We start from the raw sequence: 16061 nt of genomic DNA on the forward strand, positions 1-16061 counted from the left end.
GAGAGAAAGAAGGAGGATGTTTATAAGAGAAAGGAGGAGGGGAGACAATGGGAGAGGAAGTATTATGGAAGTTGCTTTTCAAATAAATAACATATAACAAAAAGAAGAGTTGAAATGTGCAGAATTACCTTCTGTCGTAGCCAAGCAGAGAGAGACCCAGCATAAGATACTCCAAATGTAACCCATGGGTTGTTACTGCTCAACCTGTAGGTTTGAATAATGTGTTTCTGAAGCAGCAACAAGTCTTGTAGGCTATGGGGTTGGGGATAATATTCAAGGAAGAGATGGGAAGAGTACGTAAGTTATGAAGTTGAAAAAATATATGCTTCACTCAAGAGTTCATAGAATTCCTTACCCCATACAGTCTTGATAAAAGGACAGGGGAGAGATATTGTCAAATCTTGCTTTGCGTTTCTGAGCATGATCTATGCTAGGTTTGTTTGTAAGCTGTGAATAACAGGCAAAATGGCAACCATACGAAGCCAACGCGACAAACCGAATAGTCCAGAGCTGAACCGGCTGCCAACTATTGTTGGAGAAACTGAAGATTTTGGAACGATCATGAAGAAAAAGATGCACTACACAAACAGATATTTTGGTTAGCTCTGTCATTGCATCACTGGGCGCCACCATTTTGTCTGAACTCGCTGTTACTCTGCCCTTGCGGTGCGCAGCAAAAAAAAATTATTATTTTTTTTTTTTTTGGAAACAGAGTCAAGACTCATGTAAGAGCTAACAAATTACACACGAGAATAGGCACAGACCCATATTCATAAAACATACAATGAAGGAAGCGGGAGACGAGGGGTTGAGAGACGGGAAAAAACCCAAGACGGCATAATGTTTTGTCCAAGTACTGTTAAACTTAGGGTTTTTGGAAGTGAAAACAAGGCGATTTGTGTTCTATAGTGTTCAAATATATAATTCAATTGAAGTCAAATTAAAAAGTTTTAAAGACTGTACCTTTGAATCGGAAGCTCACTGCCATTGATGCACCCTCTTATACACCACCTAATTTAACATGTTAAATTAGTTCTGCCTGCCTGTTGTTCATTACTTCTCTGAAACAGTAAGTTTCCTGTTTGGAATTATTTCCAATTTTGTTTGCCTGTCAGACAGAGAGACAAACAGACTGAATAAATTGCTTTACTGCGCTGCGTGCATGCTCCCTCAGGATGAGGCACCATACAATTTGCCAAATTCAGAGCCAAAGTACAGCTAAACTACATGTGTTCATCTTCTACATTGTTCAAAATATAAAATTCGATTTAAATCAAGTAGTTCATCGATCAAAGAGATAGACTGACAGACAGACAGAGTGATCTAATTGCTTAAACCTGCTTAAACCAAGGTATATATATATGTAATATATGTATATATGTAATATATGTATATATGTATGTATATATATATGTATATATATATGTATATATATATATATATATATGTATATATATATATATATATATATATATATATATATATATATATATATATATATATATATATATATATATATATACATACATACTGTCCTGTGGACGGCTCTATTAAAACGGAGCACACCACGGATGACCAATTGAGCTTACTTAGAGGCGTTCAGTTCAAATACGGACTCACTATACAAGTGCGGGAGGAAGAGAGAGGAAGAAGAAGTGGGGAGCTTTTACCTGACGGTCCCGCGCGCAGTCTTCAACCCTGTGGAAATTTAACTCAAACGAAAACGGAATTAGAATGTACAAAAAATAATATTTATTAAACGGAATGCAGGGACAAAGAAACGCGACGAAGTAACGAAAATCTAATTTGGGATCCCACACACCAGACTTCCAAAACAGACAAGAGAGGATATAAATTAAAAGAACTGTTGTGTTTTATCGTGGGGACTTATCTCGTCTGGCTGCGGTGTGTCCTCGTCAATGTCGCCAAACTCGAGCATGCAGTCCGGACACGGCACTAGTGTTGGCGGGAACTGCCTGGTCATTGGCATGAAGCAGGCCTCCGCTGGCGAGAACCTCTCGCTCCGCGCTGCTAGGCCTCACCGGACGTCTCCCTCGCCCCTGCTTCTCCTCGCTGCAGTGGCAAGCCGTGCTGGTACGCCAGTTGCTTGTACTGAGAACCCAACTCTTCGTGCTCGCTCAACCGTCTCTCCACCAAAGTCCGAAGGCACGACAATTTAACAAAACGTAAGGAAAATCCAGGGCAGGCAGAAGGTCTAAGCACAAACGAGCAGTCCAAGCCGAGAGCACAAAAGGGGGAGAGAGAATATGTCAGTCCATGACCATTCGCTATGGCATCCAAAACGAGAAGACAAAATGTCGGCTTCTCTCCACTTTTATTGATCCCCCTTGGCCAATCAGTTGGTTCCTTCTTGTCTCTGGGCTTCAGCTGCGTGCCGATTGGCCCTCCATACCAGTGGTGTGATCTCCCCATCAAACCCTTTGACCAATCCGTCATGAAGTGGGCATGGCCTCAGCCTACCTTGCTCAATATTTCATCGCCATGCCGGCGCAATGCGTGGGTGCTTCCTGCCTGTTCTTCCAGTAAGTTTTATTGTGAGAGGAGAATTGTATTAGTTTGTGCGCTAATGGGGATGGATTCCTAACTAGTGTCTATGTGTGTTGCCATATGGGAGAATGGAATGATCACAAGTTTCTTACACAGGGGAATTAGCATAATCCCTATTCTACTTATCACAAGGCCATCCTTGTATGACCACAAATACACACTTAATCCAACATCCGGGCTAGACAGAACTTATTACATGTGGGATTCCCTATCACGACAACCGGAGCACGATACCTACGCAGATCTACCTGAATCTATATATGTCACTACCCCAAAATTCATAACAATACATACTGTATGTTGTTGCGTCACCGGCGATGACGGATAACCGAACCAGCTTTAACTCCTGAGGCGGCACCCAAATATATGGTGGGTTTCGCGCACGCAAGATGGAAGGCTGCAAGACGTTTATCTGAACATAAAGAAACACGGGTTTATTCCCGAACCCACGAACAAAGAAACACGACAAATAAAAATTCAACAATAAGGATTTAATTAAAAAATAAAGCAATGAATAAAAATAATGGAAAGAAATACTGAGGTAAAATTCTACAGTGAGGTACCTCCAGACGGACACAAATGTGGGGGATTGTGCCATTAATGATGGCGTTTGCTTTAGTAGTTAGTTTCACTTTGTATTGAAAACGAAATAATTATCCAGGATCAGCTGAGAACAGCTCTTCTTGTGATAAAGTCTGGAGCCAGGGCTTCATTAGCAATTTGGGCCGATAAGGACAGGATGGGGCCATTTCAAACCCTTTATTCCTTTGAAACTGCCTTTGTCTCGCTGGGGAATAATCTGATTCTGTTTTTGTATTTAAACTCTACTCTTAGCATGGTGGAGTCAGATGTTTGGGGATCCTGAAGGCTTCGTTGAGTCCTTCTCTTTCCTCTAAGTATCTCCACGATTGTGCTTGGTTTTTCAATAAATTTTGTTGCTCTTCTTCTTCAAACTTGGTGGACCTTCGATTCATTCACCAACAATTGGTACCAGGAGTGGGGTTCCATCTTGGAGTCGGAGAGGAGGATGGACCCTGGAGAGATCGAGAGGAGAGGCCGGCCGGCAACCGATTTGATTAAAGTGAGCCCTTGTGCTGAAAATTATCCAAAATTACGTACTCCGCTTCCTCCCTGGTTTTGGTCCATTCCTCCTTCATCGTCTGAGCTTGGGCCACAGACAAATTGTAAGTATGGACCATTGACCCAGAGTAACGAGTTTATTGATTTACCAAGGGCAGGGTGAGTTAGCAGGAAGGGGGGATCGTGAGGCCAGGTGGACGCGGGACGACACCTGTAGACCATGAACATCCCAGGATGGACAGCCTAGAGACATGATGGGGTATGCATTACCAGAGAAAGCATAGGCTGAGCTAATGGAGAGACCCAAGGGAAATGGCCAGAAAGAAGAACAAAGCGCAGGTACCAGGTAGGCTTGGCAGGAAGAGTAGTGGCAACTACAAGGTCAAGTCAGGAAGCTCTAGACAAGCTGGAGAAAGAGAAGAGACATTTCCCATCCGACTATTGGAAGGTATATGGGTGGTGGAAAGAGGATGAAGAGGCAGGCAGTGGCGAAACAGGCTAGCCTAGCAGGAATAGTAGTGGCAACTACAAGGTCAAGTCAGAGACCAGGGTCAAATAGAGCTGAAGCTCCATTGAGATAAAAGCACAGGAAAACAGAATCCAAGAGAACAACAGGACAGGTGATCCTGAAGAGAAAAGGTGGGTACACAGCAGGGGGCCAGGTAGAAGCACAGGTAGGAAGGATCCCCGCCACCCACCCCCACCCCCCATTCCATACCCCCTTCACATCCCTAACACATCCCTAACACCCCTCCCCAGCATGAATGGATTTTTTTGGTGTGGGAGGAACGAATGGATGAGGATTGTTGGCCCGAACACACTGTTTGCGGCGGGTTGGTGAGGCGCGCTGCTGAGTTGAAGGGGCACGTGTCGTTGTGCTGTGAGTTTTGCGAGTGCGACTGTGTGCGAGTAATGCGAGTGTTGACACTGCTGGGTGTGCGTGGTGTGTGAAAGTGCGAGCGGTACGAGGTGCCAATGGTCACGTGGTATGAATGTTTTGTGTGGAACGAAAGACACGGGAGTCTGGAAGGATAAGGTTACGGCCGGACTTAACCAGAGTGCGAATGGTTTTCTGATAAATAAATAAATGCTATAGCATATTGGTATATGATGGTATGGTAACATGTACCATTGATGGGTACGGAGTATATATGACATCGTTGGCTAAGGGCGTGGCAGTGCCGCTGATGCGGTACCCCTTTTGGATGGGAACATGTCAAATTGGAGCTGTAGCGGTTACCGCTGGATGCACACAATCGCCTTGCACCGGCCAGAACACGGCCAGACGCGCCTCTCCCGGGCATGCCCGGACTCACTGTTCCCGGGCACGACCGAACCTCCCGGGCACGCCCGGTCTCGTCTTTCCCGGGCATGCCCGCTCTCGCCTTTCCAGGGCTCGCCCAGAGCGTCCGGGCATGCCCGCTATCGCCTTTTCAGGGCTCGCCCAGAGCGTCCGGGCATGCCCGCTATCGCCTTTCCAGGGCTCGCCCAGAGCGTCCGGGCATGCCCGCTATCGCCTTTCCAGGGCTCGCCCAGAGCGCCCGGGCACGCCCAGCCTCGACTTGCCAGGCCGCAGCCAAACACGCCCGGGCAGGTCCAGACTCGCCTTTCCAAGGCTCGCCCTTGACACCCGGGCATGCCCGGTATAGCTTTTGCCAGGCAAACTTCCCGACATAAATGTGTATATATATTGCTGCCCGATAAACGGGCTTGTCAGAATACCTGAGCTGTTTTGTTTCAATAAAGCAACTCGGACGAATTCCGTCTTTGGTCGCGTCAATTCTTTCGACTCGCGTTGGAGCGCAGTTCCTTCATTGGTGACCTACCGACATGGATACGGCAGTGACGCTTAAACTGCCTACCTTCTGGGAGGCTCATGCGGCTGTTTGGTTCGCTCAGGTGGACTCTCAGTTCGCCCTGCGAGGCATCACCGTGGACGACACCCGCTTCCACCATGTTGTGGCGGCGCTCGGTTCCACCACCACGGCCCGCGCCTTGAGCCTCCTCGAGCACCCGCCGGCTGCTGACAAATACGACGCGCTGAAGACACTCCTCCTCAACGCTTTCGCCCTCTCACCGGCAGCACGCGCACGGCGCCTGCTCGCTCTGCCCGAGCTCGGCGACACGCGCCCGTCAGAGCGCATGGACTATATGCTCTCGTTGCTCGGTGAGCACTCTCCGGATTTTCTGTTCCGCGAGCTGTTCCTTCGCCAGCTGCCTCACCCGGTATGCCTCGCCCTGGCTGGCACGTTGATCACGGATTCCCGCACCCTCGCCAGGGAAGCCGATAAGATCTCCTCGGCGGGCCAGCACATCGGCGCGGTTACCTGGAGCCCGCCGCCGTCCGAGGCGATGCCCACGACGCCCGAGCGCCCTGCGCGGTTGGAGGCCGAACTGCCGGTGCAACTGGCGGCCGCCACGCCGCACCGCCCGCTTCCGACACGACGGCCGGGGCCTCCACCTGACCGGGCGTGGTGTTATTACCACGCCAGGTTCGGACACAAGGCTCGGACGTGCCGGCCCCCGTGCACTTTCGGCAGGTCGGGAAATGGCCGGGCCGGCGTTCATTCCCAGCCATGAGCGCCGGCCACTCGGGCAACTTGCTGTTTATTCGGGACAAAGCGTCTGGGCGGCGTTTCCTGTGTGACACCGGCGCCCAACTGAGCGTCATACCCGCCTCCGAGCAGGACAGGCGGGACGCCGTTTGCGGCCCCTCTTTGGTCGCTGCTAATGGCTCGGCCATACGCACTTTCGGCCCATGCGTCGTCACCCTCTGCTTCGGCAGCCAGCGTTATCAATGGACTTTTGTGACCGCCTGCGTCCCCATGGCTTTGCTGGGCGCCGACTTCCTCTGCGCGCACGGGCTGCTGGTCGACGTCAAACGTCGTCGCCTTGTCAACGCTGAGACCTTCAGCTCCCTGGCGTGCACGATGAGCAGCTCCGCGCCGACCGAACTGGCGTGCGCCCTCCCGGCAGCGAACGAGTTCGCTCGCCTGCTCGCGGAATTCCCGGCCCTCACGCGGCCGACGTTTTCGGCCGTCGCGGTGCGGCACGGGATCGAGCACTACATACCCACTACGGGCCCGCCGGTCTACGCCAGGGCCCGCCGCCTCGACCCGGCCAAGCTCGCCGTGGCGAAGGCCGAGTTCGACGCGTTGGAGCACCTCGGCATCGTGCGGCGCTCCGATAGCGCGTGGGCCTCGCCACTGCACATCGTGCCAAAGCCGGGAGGTGGATGGCGCCCGTGTGGCGACTACCGCCGTCTCAACGACGCTACCACCCCCGACAGGTACCCGATCCCGCATATTCAGGACTTTTCCGCCCGTTTGGCGGGACGGATCATCTTTTCGAAAATTGACCTGATACGGGGCTACCACCAGGTACCTGTCCGGGCGGCCGACGTCCCGAAGATGGCCGTCATCACGCCGTTCGGCCTGTTCGAATTTTTGCGGATGCCGTTTGGCCTCAAGAACGCGGCCCAGGCGTTCCAGCGCTTGATGGACGGCGTGCTGCGCGACCTGCCGTTTCTTTTCGTCTATCTGGACGATATCCTCGTCGCCAGCACGTCCCGCGCCGAGCACCTCCTCCACCTCCGAACACTGTTCGGTCGCCTCAGCGAGCACGGCTTAATTGTCAACCCGGTCAAATGCCACTTCGGCGCGACGACCGTTGACTTTTTGGGCCACCGCATCACCAAGACCGGGGCCGTGCCGCTGCCGACCAAGGTCGAGGCCATCACCACGTTCCCGCGTCCCCGTTCCATCAAGGCCCTCCAAGAGTTCCTCGGCATGGTGAATTTTTATCACCGATTCATGCCCCGTGCTGCTCAGCTCATGCGGCCCCTTTACGAGGCCCTCCGGGGCAAGCCGGCCAAGCATGACATTGTTTGGTCCGCGGCCATGGACGCGGCCTTCGCCAGCGCCAAACGGGCCCTCGCCGACGCAACGCTGCTGGCTCACCCGGTGCTCAACGCGCCCATTGCCCTCAGTACGGACGCCTCCAACTACGCGGTGGGTGCCGTCCATGAGCAATGGGTGGACGGGGTTTGGCAGCCACTCGCTTTTTTCAGCCGGCAACTCCGGCCGAACGAGTTAAACTACAGCACGTTCGACCGCAAGCTGCTCGGGCTATTCCTGGCCGTTCGCCATTTCCGACACCTCCTGGAGGGCCGCCCGTTCACGGCTTTCGTCGACCACAAGCCGTTGGTCTACGCAATGGCTAAGGTCACGGAGCCGTGGTCGGCCCGCCAGCAGCGCCACCTCTCCGCCGTGTCGGAGTTCACCACGGACATCCGGCACGTCGCCGGCAAAGACAACGCCGTGGCCGACTGTCTTTCTCGGGCCAGCGCGAACGCGGTCCACCTCGGCGTGGACTTCGCGCTCATGGCGGCCGACCAGACCACTGACGCCTCGGTGCAGGCACTCCGTGCGGCGGACACGGGCCTCCGCCTGGCCGACATTCCCTTCGCGGGCACCGTCCTGCTCTGCGACGTCTCCCAGGGCCAGCCTCGCCCCATCGTGCCCGTTTCCTGGCAGCGCCGCATCTTCGCCTCCATCCACGGCCTTTCTCACCCGGGCCGGAAAGCTTCTCAGAAGCTGGTGTCGGCGCGTTTCGTCTGGCACGGCCTTCGACGAAACATCCGCGACTGGGCCAACGCCTGCACGGCCTGCCAGCGGGTCAAGGTCCACCGCCACACCCAGGCCCCGCTGGCACCTTTCGCCGTGCCTGAACGGCGTTTCGACCACATCCACGTGGACCTGGTGGGTCCCCTGCCCCCCTCGCGGGGGTTCACCCACCTGCTCACCATGGTGGACAGGACCACCAGGTGGCCGGAGGCCGTGCCCCTCGCCTCCACCACCACCGCCGACGTGGCGCAGGCGTTCATCGCCACCTGGGTCGCACGCTTCGGCGCACCAGCGGACATCTCGTCCGACCGCGGCCCACAGTTCATGTCTGAGCTTTGGGGCGCGGTCGCCCATTCGTTGGGGGGTCACGCTGCACCGCAACACGGCCTACCACCCCCAAGCCAACGGGTTGTGCGAGCGGTTTCACCGCTCCATGAAGGCCGCACTCATGGCCGGCCTTCAGGACGACGGTTGGGCCGACCGGCTGCCGTGGGTCCTTTTGGGCCTTCGCACGGCCCCCAAGGAAGACCTCCAGGCGTCCGCCGCCGAGCTCGTCTACGGCCAGCCGCTTCGAGTCCCGGGCGAATTCGTGCCTGACGCTACCAGTCCCTGGTCCGCCGCTCGCCAGCGCTCGGACATCCAGGAGGCCGCCCGACGATTTGCCCCCGTGCCGACGTCCCGCCACGGTGGCCCCCAGTCCTACGTCCCCCCGGCGCTTCGCACAGCGGAGTACGTCTTTGTGCATCATGACGCGTACCGGGGGCCACTCCGGCCGCCGTACGACGGGCCCTTCCGGGTCCTGCGACAGGGCGACAAGTCTTTCATCATCGACTTCGGCGGCCGGCCGGACCAGATTTCTGTGGACCGCCTCAAACCGGCGCACATGGACGTCGACCGACCACCACGGTTGGCCCTTCCTCCGCGGCGAGGCCGCCCCCCGTCCACAGTTCCCCCCGCTCGACCACCCACCACCACGTCGGTCCCCTCCCCACGACCCTCCAGGGGTCGCTTCGGCCGGGTCATCCGGACCCCCCATAAATTGACCCTGCCGGTGCAGGTCGATTCTGGAGGGGCGTGTGTAGCGGTTACCGCTGGATGCACACAATCGCCTTGCACCGGCCAGAACACGGCCAGACGCGCCTCTCCCGGGCATGCCCGGACTCACTGTTCCCGGGCACGCCCGAACCTCCCGGGCACGCCCGGTCTCGTCTTTCCCGGGCATGCCCGCTCTCGCCTTTCCAGGGCTCGCCCAGAGCGTCCGGGCATGCCCGCTATCGCCTTTTCAGGGCTCGCCCAGAGCGTCCGGGCATGCCCGCTATCGCCTTTCCAGGGCTCGCCCAGAGCATCCGGGCATGCCCGCTATCACCTTTCCAGGGCTCGCCCAGAGCGCCCGGGCACGCCCAGCCTCGACTTGCCAGGCCGCAGCCAAACACGCCCGGGCAGGTCCAGACTCGCCTTTCCAAGGCTCGCCCTTGACACCCGGGCATGCCCGGTATAGCTTTTGCCGGGCAAACTTCCCGACATAAATGTGTATATATATTGCTGCCCGATAAACGGGCTTGTCAGAATACCTGAGCTGTTTTGTTTCAATAAAGCAACTCGGACGAATTCCGTCTTTGGTCGCGTCAATTCTTTCGACTCGCGTTGGAGCGCAGTTCCTTCAGAGCTATCATTCGCCTGCGAACGTACGTGGTATGTAGATGAGCTAAATTCACTTGGAACTTGGGCCAAAGTATATTATGTGGAAGCGCGAACGTGCGCTCTGAATTGAAGACGGCATGACGTCATCGCGTTGAATTGCTTGCGTCAGGCTGATTGGCGATTTTGAATTTGAATTTGAATTGAATTCTTGGTTAAATGGAGAGATGATGTGATGTTAAAATGATGTCAAACGAAAGAGATGGTAGGGAAGATGTGCTGCACACCTGGTGTGGATGGGTGTGTGCTTGCAATGATGTGTGTCATTGACGTGTATGCTTGGCCGTCTTATGGACGTGTGTATTTAGTCTTCCTGTGAGATGTGTGTCATGTATCGTGTATCATCATATTGTCATCATGTCTGATTATCATGTATGATTGATCAAGGACTTCTTCGATTGTATTGTGTATTGTCATCTCACAGCACCGTGGCATGGAGTTTGAAAATGACGATGTTAGGTCATGTGGTTTCCATTGGATTGCATTTTGGATGGAGAACCTAGGTTGTGGTGTGCTCCAGGATGCGGCGTATCGGCCGGCCAAATGATTGTGATTCGCCTGCTTGACGTGGGGGAATCCGTGCCGGATATGCCGATTTTAACGTCTATCCGAGGGATGGGATACCAACTTCGTGAAAGATACCAACTAATTATAGGAAATGGGACACCCAAACGTCCATCTTTGTGATGTGAAAATGATTGGCTGGAGGCGTCACATGGGTTGGAGACTCCACATTGAAAATGACTTCTGAGAGTTAACGATTGTTTAAGGGAGAGGCAGATATGGGACTTAACTGTGTGTTCAGGGGCTTGAACTGGGACAAAAAAAAAATTTGGGGGCAGGCTAAAACTCCGGGGCGAGCGATCATCAATTGGGATAATTAAATAAATGTCATTCACCGGCATTGCGCATTCTGGCGGGAGCTGAGCGAGCTTCGAGTCATGTGTGCCGTGTGACGTCATGCACCGTACATGCAAATTGTGACTGCGTGAGCCCGCGGGGGATCGCGGAATGCGTTGGATAAAGGGCTGCAAATTCGTTAATGTATGTTTAAATCGGAAATGATCGAGTGGTCGGAGCGGAAATATGATTAATATGATTAATATGATTAGTATAATTAAGTATGATATAATAAGCTTTGGGAATCGGAGCGACCAGTAACCAACCAGCGTTCGGGTAAATGATGCAACGAGCCGTCGAATGGCTGCACCTTCATGGACAGCCAAAATGAAGGGCTCAGAGTGGAGAGATTGTACGGCGCGTGGAGCCGCCACGCGAGGAGGAGACATGCAAGCTGGCATTGTGCCGTGGTGGAACAAAGCATGGAGAATGCCGGCAAGGGCTCGCCCACTGTTCAGGTGGATTGGTTGGGACATTCGAGAGGAGCAGAAGATTGGCAGATTGGGGAAACATGCACATACAGGTGTGCGAAAGGTGCACTGCACTCGGTCTGGGGTGCGGAGGAGATGGAAGTAAACGAGACTGGGGTTGAATAAATAAAATTTATTTGTTTGAAATGGAGTTGATTTCTTTGTGGAAGAAGAAGATTTCGAGTCAGGAAGGACGGAAATAACTAAGAGTCCCAAAAAATTTATGTTGTTTTCATTTAAGAAACCGTGTGCGGATGCCTGGTACAGGTGCAGAGAATCTGATTAATGTGGATTTCATATGAATCGGGATTATGGAGACTTGCTTTGCAGCCTTGTGTAATGAGAAGGGTTAAAATTCACAACGATGGCTGCCGATTAGATGATGAGATGAATGAAATAAATGAAGTGGTATAGGGTCGCGTGGGAGGTGCACGTGACGTGCCATAAAAGGTGTGAAATACCTGCAAGGTATACCTTCAGGTATACCTGCAAGGGAGTTGTTTCCCCCGTCCCATATGCCTGTGGTTTGATTGACCTGTGGTTTGATTGGCTGGCTGGAATTGTTGTCAGATGTAATGGAGATGGTACCTGTGCCTGTAAATAGAGGTTGGTTGTGTGAGCTGTCGACATGATTGAAATGTGACTGGCACCTGTGTGATTTTGAAAATGACAGAATGCTTTGTGAGGCCCCCCGATAGAAGTTGGTTTGCAGATTTCACGGAGGGAGAGCGAACGAGGACGGTGCCTGGGTTGGTGAGAAACTGCCTGGTTTTATGTTGATTTTGGATATCAATTTTTAAGTTGCGCTGATTTTTGCTGCATTGATTTTTCTGTATTTCCTAAAATGATTATCTAATTGCTAATATTTCCGTGGGTTGACAAGTAGGGTAAAAATGATTTTAATTCCTATAGTCCAGTGCATATGGGACGGGGGGAAATGTAAGATGACGTCAGTGTGCTCCGAGTTCAAAGGAAGATGATGTCATTACATTGGATCCCTTCCAATGTCAGAAGGTAATTGGAGAGGTGGGGTGCTGATTTCTGCATGAGGTTGGCAGAATTTGCCCTTTGTTGGCAAACGATTTTTGTTTGCTTTTCGTTTAATAAATGAGCTGGCAAAGAGACTGTGGATGAGACTATGCCAGTCTGGAGAAGTGGTGTCCTTTGGAAGTGAGTTTGAGTCTGGTTGGGTTCTGGGGCTTGTGGCTCGCTTCTGTTGTCTGTCTGTCTGTCTGTGAGTAAAACATCTCAGAGGGTTGTGACCGGACTTGAGCAGAACGCAGATGGAATGGGAATGCTCTGGTCTCCTGCTTGGGGGAAGGTAATTGTGGTTATCGTTTTACCCCTGTCTGTCTGTCCGATTGTGAAGTCCATGGTGCAATTCCATGGAGGGCCAAAATTGAGCGCTCAGGTGCTGAAGCGATTTAACATCGGAATGCATCTCTAGGAGGACCACCGGCTGTTCCAGGGAGGTAAGGTGTGAAATATGGTGATGTGATCTTCGCTGGAAATGTGGTTTTGAATGGGAGAGCCGTGCTTTAATACAACAGGAGGTGCTTTGTGGGGATTATGCTTGCTTGTAATTTGCTTCAATCTTTTATTCAAATTATGCTTTGCGATATTCTGCTTTAACTTCACTGTGTAGAAAGAGCCATGACCCATCTTCCAGTTGTGAGGTGCTTTGTGAGGTGCTGTTGCGGGGCGCAGCAGCTTGCGTTGCGGACAGTGTCGGAGGTTGAGGTTTTTTGGTCATGTGGCATTTGGGGGCCGTGTTGGAGTGATGTGTGAGGTGTGAGGTGCAGGAGGTGCGCACCAAGTAGAGGTTGGGCTGCCCCCCAAGAAGGGCTGTGAAATGGTGAGATGGGAGCAAGCGTTTCGCATTTCGATAGATATCGGTGGCTTGTGGTAGCAGGAATTCCTGTGTAAATCTAGGTGTCGATGGTCGTTATTAATTTTCGACTATGAGTGAATTGGGGGAAATATGAAATTATTTTTATCGAATATTTGCATTTTGTAATATGGAACCTCTCTGTTTGTCTGTCTATCTGTTTGATTGAACTGGGCATTTTGGGTCACCTTTTTGGAACAAAAGGAGGGGTGAGGACGAGTCTGAAAGAAGATCCGGTGGTGTGAGTAGTGGATGGAATTTGACCTTAAAGGGTGGTGGTGCTGATTACACCAGGCAGTTGTGTTATGGTGTTGTGGTGTGCAATGTCATTGTGGAGAACGCCGGGTGGCGAGTGTGGAGATGTTAATCGGCCAGGATATTGTGGATCTCTGTTTTATGTTGTGGCCTGGTTGTTGGCAATGATGTCATTAGGGTTGTGGTTGTGGTGTCGCCGTTCGATGGGGACAGCGCTTGGTCTGGTTCTTTTTTTTTTTGGAGGTTTGGAGGCATCGTGGCTGCTGGGTAATAACAAAAGGGACGTCGTGGTGGTTGGCAGCTGGTGGTGGTGCAACCAACAGTCCATAGGCATGCTGGGTAAATGTTTACCACCTGAATGATAACGTGTTGCCTTTATGGGCAACACTAATGAAAACTATCAAAAGTGTCCATTTACAGGTAACTTGGTTCTGATCAGGAGTTTCAGGAGGAAGCACCGCCTCCAACCAAGGTGGGCTGGGCTACCAGGTGGTCACCAAACAGGTGCTGTTGACCGCACACTGCAGTGAGATATGGAGGTAAAACCACCTGATACATACATCACATTGTCAACAGAAGGCACCTCCACCCACACTGAGTCTTGACGACAGTAATACATATTAGAACTATTTTTGTTTTTGATATTTTTTATTTGTTTTATTTGCAATGAAATAAAGAAATTAAAAAAGGGAGGTGATTGGACACAGGATAGGGTTTTTTGAACAGGCTTTTGGCTGGGAATGTGGCAAGTGTTTTGCAGGGACAGACGATTGGATTTGGATCTGAGAATTATTTAATTGATTCTTCACCATTGAGTGATGTGGCCAACCACCAAGTGCCATTCTAGGTCATAGTAGATATTGGGATATTGATATTTTTTGGATATTGGAATATTGGGTTACTATTATATAATTATTGGGATAATATCTATAGATAGATATTGGGCAACTCTGGAGGATTGAAGTGGAGAGACCCAGGATTGGACTTAATTACAATTTTTGGAACAACTCATTTTCCGATTGGTGAGAAACGCCATGGATCCCTACACAATGTAAGACAATATTGGGCCAGAGGCCGAAACAGGTGCAGGGAACAGGTGCATGATATGCTGAAAGTGGGACCCGGGCAGGGGCCGGGTGAATTAGAGAAAATTTGTTTGTTTAAAATAATCGTTGGAATAATGGTTTCTGTTGGATGCAACAATTTCATGGAATTGATTGAGACCAGGTGCTTGTGAAGAAGCTGAAGACCAACTGAAGACCAGGTGCTTGTGAAGCACTTCACCCGCAAGAACGCCCTGGGACCAAGGTGAGCGGGGCCATTCCAGGTATTGTTGACTACCGCAGACTTCTGCAAAGATAAACCCTCCTGGATCCATGCAACGCATTGTAAGTTGACCATCCTAGCATCAGACACCACAACACAGTAATGACGTTGTCAGCCACAGGAATTATGCTTCTGATAGCAATGGTGACATGCGTCAGGGGCGACGGACCATCTATTGGTAGCGCACAAGGGGGTATCTGGGAAACACGAAATCTCACCATAGTAATGGGGCAGGAAATATCACTACCATGTTTTCATGAAACAATCATAAGCGACCTACATAGTATGTGGAGAACCGTGACTTGGGAAGTGTCATTGAATGGAAGTAGGTTCAAACAGGTATTTAAAAAAAAAATTCAGGCACAATCATATTGGGGGGTAGCCACTCTCCAGGTGGAAGAACAGCCGGGATACAAATGGGGGTCACCCGATTTAAGGCTACAGACACACACACTTGGAAGAAGGCATGTTCATGAAGCTGAGGTGTAAAGGATGGTGGAAATCGGGAATGAGGGATGGCTGATTAAAAGCAAACTTCGAAATCATACCCAAACCATACCCCCGAGACGAAGCTCAAGTGAGAAATGATGAGAACACATATTGGAAGGTAGCAAGAGAGGTGGCAACAATTTAGAACAAGACTCAGTGCTGGTCATGCATAAAATTTAGATTTAGATTTAGATTCAAGATTCAAGGCCTCGAAATTCAATTTAGATTCAAGGCCTCTAAATTCAATTTAGATTCAAGGCCTCTGAATAGGCAAAGCAAGAGAGCGATTTGGAATGTCGGATGGATTGCAGATTGGTTCAAAGGATGGACAGGCACGATTGTTAAATGGTTGTTGACCGCACTTGCCGTGGTAATTCGGGTAGTAATTTTGGGGGCACTAATAAAAGCCTTTGTGCTTAGGTGTGTAAAGAAATACTTTTCAGGATGGACGTCGAAGAAAGCGCTGGCAAAGACTATGGTTCTTTCCGCCGATCCGAACGAGTACATGGACGACGTGTCGTTAGATAGCAATGATTGCTCTTCCCCAAACCTCTCCCAATTAGTATCGGCTAATTCCCCACGTATGTTTTCCCTTGTCCCAAATGAATGTGATATTGAGGAATATGATGATTGTGATGATTTTTTACAAAATCCCCTGCGGTGCAGGACTTGTCGACTCCTGTTTCGCTATATGTATTGCAAGCTCTCGGTGTGAGTCTAATACCCGTTGACTTAGCTTTGGGTCTGACTGCCTTTGGAGAG

At 51.3% G+C, this 16061-nt stretch overlaps 1 protein-coding gene across 5 annotated transcripts in view; it reads right to left on the reverse strand.

The window, feature by feature from the left end:
* LOC137423490 (thymus-specific serine protease) overlaps nucleotides 1-16061 on the reverse strand; it is a 182526-nt gene that overhangs the window by 51282 nt on the left and 115183 nt on the right. For all 5 annotated transcript variants that reach the window (XM_078774145.1, XM_078774144.1, XM_078774146.1 and 2 more), the window contains one exon: nucleotides 129-252. In XM_078774145.1, coding sequence (XP_078630271.1) covers nucleotides 129-252 — 124 coding nt within the window. The remainder of the gene's footprint in view (nucleotides 1-128; nucleotides 253-16061) is intronic.

This window comes from Myxine glutinosa, chromosome 3, assembly GCF_964187855.1.
Source record: "Myxine glutinosa chromosome 3, kmMyxGlut1.1, whole genome shotgun sequence".
Classification (NCBI taxonomy): domain Eukaryota; kingdom Metazoa; phylum Chordata; class Myxini; order Myxiniformes; family Myxinidae; genus Myxine; species Myxine glutinosa.